General features: G+C 34.6%; 1 protein-coding gene across 1 annotated transcript; it reads right to left on the bottom strand.

The window, feature by feature from the left end:
- On the bottom strand, positions 3622-6378 carry LOC109227105 (CBL-interacting serine/threonine-protein kinase 11-like). Its single transcript, XM_019392125.1, has 2 exons — positions 5570-6378; positions 3622-4660 (listed from the first exon to the last, which is right to left on the bottom strand). Exons 1-2 carry the CDS (start codon positions 6155-6157, stop codon positions 3923-3925), a joined length of 1326 nt encoding a protein of 441 aa, XP_019247670.1. The 5' UTR covers positions 6158-6378; the 3' UTR covers positions 3622-3922.

Raw genomic sequence — 6774 nt, 5'->3', positions numbered from 1 at the left:
AATCAATTAAATTGAAAGTAAGACCTTTATATTTAATCATACACTAACAACTGAGATATGAGTTGTGAATAAATAATCAAAAGTTGAAGTTCTCCCAGGAACCTTTATTGACTGTTAAACTGCACGAGTTATACTAGTAATGTTGTAGCTATACGGCTAGCTGGCCCAGTGGCGAAACCAGAAATTTATCCAAGAGTGTTCAAATTTGAAAGAAGTGAAAAAATTCTCCGACAAAGGGTGTTCAATATTTTACCTATATACACAACGTAATTTTTCAATGAAGGGTGGTCAATTGACCACTCTTATGACAATGTAGCTTCGCCCATGGCTGGCCCCATCTTATTCTTTTTTCTAAAAAAAATCATATTTTGTTTGGGACCTGTCTAATTTATTAATTTGGCACGCTCCAGAAGATTTACTCCCTCCGGTCTATTTTAATTAATTTTTTTTTTGTTGTTTTCACACATATTAAGGAATTCACCTTTTAATATTAATTAACAATAAAATTGACCATATTAACCTTAATTTGTTCATTGAAAATATAACAAATACTCCTCGCCTTTTTACTACAAGTGCAACTTTGAAAAAAAGAAGTTAATTCCTTCTTGATATCTAAAAAAAAAATCTAATATTATAGACCACAAAAGAAATACCAAAAAAATCAAATAAAGTGGACTGGATGGAGTATTAAAGAGGAAAATACTTCTTATCATGATTTTTCATTTTAAAGCTCGAACCGAGACCTCTAATTAATGGTGAAGGGATCTTAATCATCACATCTCAATCACCCAACAATCCTTTGTGATGCTCTATCTTATTCCTCCTAGGTATTTGTCCTGATTTTCTTACCATATTTGGTTCTCCTATTTCTTGAAGGAAGGGCAATGTACTTACCATAATTAATTTTTTCTTTTACAAAAAAGAAAATATAATTCTTCCATGTTTGGCTAATTCTTTTTCTTGGAGGAAAAAGTTTTAGACTTCTATAAATTGAGGATCATCTCCTTCTTATTCAGTGGCATCCACAATGTAGCCATAAGGGTTTTGAGAGTCTTGTTTAGGGGGAAAACTTTTTGGGACAAATGTTAGTGTGTCACTTGTGTTTGTCTCTTTGTGAGGTTGTTCTCTCGATATTTTGTATTCTCTTTTATATAGTGGATTGCTCAGCTCCACCGTGGATGTAGGTCAATTGACCGAACCACGTTAAATGATTGTGTCTCTTTTGGTATATTTCTCTTCTGTTGTCTGATTTATCGTCGTTTAAGTGTTGCTTTACTAGCGTCCGCATGACACCTGATTATTTTCGATCCTAACAAGTGGTATTAGAGCGAGTTTCGAGACAGGTTCATCTTGACGGGTTTAGTTCTAGCCGCAGCCTATTTGATGGTAATCAAGATTTTTGTATGAGAAATTTGACCGGGGTGCTACCCATGTTGAGACAAACTTTGTGGTGGAGATTTGAAGATGTGACCTGTTGAAGGTTATGTGATGAAGGTGGATCGAGTTTATTTTGTCAGAAAATTCAGGCCAAGGAGGAGCATTGTTAGGTGTTTGTCCTGATATTCTTACCATATTTAATTCTCCTATTTCTTGAATGAAGGGTAATGTAATTACAATAATGGATTTTTCCTTGTACGAAAAGAAAAATTAATTTTTTCATGTTTGGCTAGTCCTTTTTCTTGGAGAAAAAGATTTTAGACTTCTATAAATTGAGGATCCCCCCTTCTCATTCAGTACCATCCACAATTAGAGGTGGTAAAATGGTTAAAAGAAAACAGTTAACCACCCATATTATCTACTAAAAAATGGGTTGGATAATGAATTTTTTAAAAACGGGTCAAATATGGATAAGAACCATATTATCCATTTAGAAAATGGATAACTAATTGGTCTAACTTTTACATTTGTAAAGCCTCAACTTGGGGGTTCTCAAGTTAGGAAGACTAAGAATTCTCCCAAAAGTGATCATATGCAAGCAGTCATGGATAATATGGTTACCCATATTATCCGCCGGTTAACTTGTTTTTTATCCTCATTAAATATGGGTCGGGTCAGATAATTTATTTGTTTTTCATTATTCGTTTTCGACCCGAATCATATCCGATCCGACCCATATTTAGAACATGGCAAGTATAATTTGAGACGGAGGAAGTATACTGATGCAATGTGTACTTCATTACGAGTTTGTGAAATATATGTTTATGTAGTTGGAACATTTGGTTGGTAAAAGCAGTACTATTCCTACACAATGCTTGTTAAGATTGATGTGACGGCTCTCAAGTGGAGAGTTGAATTTTAGACAACTAAATCAATTAAAATGGAAAGTAAGACCTTTATATTTAATATAGACTAACTACAGAGATAACATAGACAAGTTGTGAATAAATAATCAAAAATTGAAGTTCTTTCAGGAACCTTTATTGACTGTTAAACTGCACGAGTTACACTAGTAATGCTGTAGCCTGTAGCTATACGGCTAGCTGGCCCCATCTTATTCTTTTTTTTTTTAATTGACATTTTGTATCGGGACCCGTCTAATTGACTAATTTGGCACGCTTCATAAGATTCACTCCCTCCCGTCCACAATAAGTGACCAATTTATTTTTTATTTTGGCTAAAATAAGTGTCCATTTATATAATCAAGAAAAAATTTAATTTGTTTTTTCAAAATTACTCTTATGTACGTATCCCTAAAAAGTCATTTACTCCTCACATTTGAGAAGAGAAGTGCTACTATAACTATGGTGCATCACTTAATGAAGGGTAGTTTAGTCACACTAACTATTTTCGTCTATAATTTAGTACTTCCTTAATGAGTGTGCCTAAAGCAAATTGGTCACATATTGTGGACCGGAGGGAGTATTAAAGAGGAAAATGCTTCTTATCATAATTTTTCATTATCAAGGCTCGAACCGAGTCCTCTAATTAATGTAAAAATAGCATGGGCTAGCCAGTTATCGGACTGATAGTCAAAAAACAACCAACGTTTGAACGTAATTGAAAAATAGCCACTATTTTGCTGAACACAGAAAGTTCTAGCATAATATGCGAGATTATGGAGCTCCTGAGTATAAACTTCCAGCATATTATGTTGGAACTCAGCACACGGAAAGTTCTAGCATAATATGCTGGATTATGGAGCTCCTGCATAAACGTCCCGCATATTACGTTGGAACTCCAGCACATTATGCTGGAAGCTCATATGTAAACATTCGAACTCGAGCATAATATTTTCGAATTTTTAAGAATGTTTTTGTTCAGATTTTACCTTTACATGAAAAAGTGACTAAATCTTATTACTTTGAAACTGTGACTATTTTTCATTACCAGTTGTAATTCTAACTATTTTTAATTTTTTCCCCTAATTAATGGTGAAGTGATCTTATTCATCACATCTCAATTGTTATTCATCACATCTCAATGACCAAACAATCCTTTGTGATGCTCTAGCTTATTCCTTGTAATCAATTTGCAGAACTTTGTAGCCAATTATTCTACCAGACAACATGACATTCATTCAACTACTACCCTTTCCCTTTCTTAAAGGAAAATATATTAACTAAATTTTAATTTATATGCACTGCCAGTAAAAAAAAAATATACTTCAATATAGCAAACTTGTGCCAGTAAGTTAGCTACTATTCACAGAGATATTACATATAATTTTTTACATTATCAGTGCATAAAATATAAACTCAAAAAAACAAATGCACTCGCATCTCGAGTGCAATTTTATTTCCTCACAACAAAATTCTCAAACCACATTAAAAAAATGAATTAGTAACTAACAGTATGGGTAAGTGATAACAACTTCCCTTTACACATCCTTCTTTTCTTTTAAAATTTATGTACAAATCACACACTAAGTTGTATAGTTTTCTTTTTGAATATCTTCTAAATCATGTATAACCAAAACAAAAATTTAAGCCAAAACCTCTGCTGGTTCTTGGCCTAGAATTATTGGCTTAATTTTATTCTTCCATATTTCTTTATACATATCAATATCTCCAACTTTTCTTCGAACCTCCACAACTACAAAACCATCTGTCACTCTGTAAATTTCCACGTTCATGATCAATTTACCTTTCTTCATCTCCATTACCCTCTCCTTTTTCTTCTTCAACCTTATATTCTCCGTCTTCGCCATCTCCTCCACTCTCTCTGTTACCGTCTCATCCGACTCTTGCACGATTAACCGTTCTGAATCCTCCAACGGGTTGCATTCATTGTTTAACAATCCCGAGAGGTTTAATCCTAAAGAGAATGAGATAATATCAAAAGCATTCAAATAAGATTTCTTGTCTTCTCCCTCCTTAACCTCTTCTATTTCCTTGCTAGGTTCATCAGAGCTGGATGGACTCGTTAAATTTAAATTCTGAATACGTTTCTGAGGCTGACCATCTTCCTCGCAAAATTTAACACGTTTCAAGCCCTTCTTGAACCAAGGATCTTTGATGATTTCTTCAATTGTTATTCTTGTCATAGGATTTGTATCAAGAAGTCGAGATAAAAATCGTTTTAAATCAGATGACATCCATTTAGGACACTTGAATTGTCCATTGCATATTTTTTGGTACATTCCCATGAGATTTGTATCATGGAATGGCAAATATCCAGCATTCAATACAAACAAGATGATTCCACATGTCCATATGTCTACCTGATAAAAAATGCAATAGCATAAAATTAGAAAAAAGGACTTTGAGACGTAAAAACAACTTTCCCTAAAGACATAGGGCCCATATGAAAAGGACAACCTAGTGCACGAAGTATTCTGTATTCACATAGGGTCCAGCAAAGGGTCGCACCCCAAAATGGTATAATATAAGAAATCTACCCTGATGTGTAAGTATCAGTGGCTGATTTTACAGGTCGAACCTCTAAACCATAGGCCAGATGGAGTCAACTTTACCAATACTCTAAGACTCCCTTTATATTGCCGGTATATGGTCCGAAAAATAAAAATTAGAGCCCGTTTGGCTTAGCTGATTTAGAGTAGCTGATAAGCATTAGGTGCTGAAAAGCACTTTTAAGTGCTGAAGCTGATTTAAAAAATAAGCAGTTACATATTTGGATAAAAGTGCTGAAATTAATAATATGCAACTAAAGAACTGGGTATACGAAGAGTTTTGTTTTAAAAAGAACTATTTTAGGGATAAAATAGTAAATATTTTGGTCAAACTTAAACTACTTATAAACTGAAATTTGATAAGTTGGGGGAGACCAACTTATGGCTTTTGGCTTATAAGCACTTAACTTATAAGCACTTTTAATTTTATCAAACGCGTAAATAAGGCAAAAAGTGCTTATAAGCCAGTTTGACCAGGTTATAAGCTTAGCCAAACACCCTCTTAATCCCTTCAGCATACCATAGAACCCCAAATTGAATCTATATATATATATAGCTCAAATTTTAATTACAACAACAACAAACCCAGTATATTCACCAGGTGGGGAATCTATATATATAACTCAAATTTTAATTAAAATATAAAATAAAATCTTCAAACTCATTTTTGCATTAGAACTATCACAATATATATGAATTACAGACTATTATGCAACATACCTTAGCTCCATCATATCCTTTCTTTGTTAGAATATCTGGTGCCACGTAAGAAGGGGTCCCACAAAGCGTGTGTAACAACCCGTCTTGTTGAACTTGTTCCGTTAACGCACTGAGTCCAAAATCGGACACTTTCAAATCGCCATTTTCATCAATCAATAAGTTTTCAGGTTTCAAATCACGGTGGTAGACGCCGCGTGAATGGCAGTAACGGACGGCGGAGATGAGTTGCTGGAAAATTTTCCGACTTTTTTCCTCGCTGAACTTTCCGTCCTTGGCGATTTTCGCGAACAATTCACCGCCCTTGACGAATTCCATGACGAAGTAGATCTTCGTTTTGGTCGCCAATACTTCATCGAGTTTGACAATGTGTGGGTGTCGTAGACGCCGCATGATTGAGATCTCGCGCTTGATGTTGGACTTCAGCGCGGGATTGGTGTTAATTCTTGTCTTGTTGATGATTTTAATCGCCACGCTTCGGCCATCTTTGATGTCCCTAGCATGGTAGACTTTGGCAAATGCGCCACATCCGAGGAGTTTTCCTAGCTCGTATTTGGCGAATAGGGTGGTTTCTGAAGAGGCAAAGGCCATTGCCGGCGTACAATCGCCGGCAGAGCCAAGAAAATGTTCGATCTCGAAAATTAAAAGGTCGAGATCGAACCAGATGAATTTTATTTACTAGTGATAATTGATGATGAGAATGGAGTAAAGGAGCGATAGAGCAATTTGGAGTTTGTTAGAGTTCTGTGAAAATGGCTTTCACACAAAAAGTTGGAGTCCCATAACTTTAGCCTTTCTGGCCACTATATATATAAAGGTTGTTTTTATTTTTCTTTACATTAAAAAAGTATATATATATATAAAAATTGCAGAGTGCGAGAATGTCTATCCTCACACGTCATTGTAACAACACTTTTTTATTTTATAATTAATTTTGTGTTTTAATTTTTCCTAGTCAACAAATGGCAACACGGTGACAGTTTGGTTTTGGGATTGTTTTATGCGTGTCTACCACTTGTTTGAGTCAAAATATCATTGTTTTGGTTTACTTCTAAAGGATAATTAAGAAGTTGTGGATCCAACTAATCAAGGGGATTTCCAAATGATTAATTGTTAAAACTCACATTTTTCTGTTTGAAGTTTATGGGAAATTAGGTTAAAAAATTTTTAGTGACGTGAAGGAGTGCAAATGTGCAATGACAACCATT

This window comes from Nicotiana attenuata, chromosome 6 (genome assembly GCF_001879085.1).
Source record: "Nicotiana attenuata strain UT chromosome 6, NIATTr2, whole genome shotgun sequence".
NCBI classification, from domain to species: domain Eukaryota; kingdom Viridiplantae; phylum Streptophyta; class Magnoliopsida; order Solanales; family Solanaceae; genus Nicotiana; species Nicotiana attenuata.
This window is presented reverse-complemented; position numbering and strand designations above follow the sequence as displayed.

Bases quoted from the DNA above. Each gene is read 5' to 3' on its own strand.
- LOC109227105 (XM_019392125.1), bottom strand. From the start codon at position 6,157: ATGGCCTTTGCCTCTTCAGAAACCACCCTATTCGCCAAATACGAGCTA. The intron at 4,661-5,569 runs GTATGTTGCATA...ATTTTTTATCAG, and splicing joins AAGGATATGATGGAGCTAAG to GTAGACATATGGACATGTGG.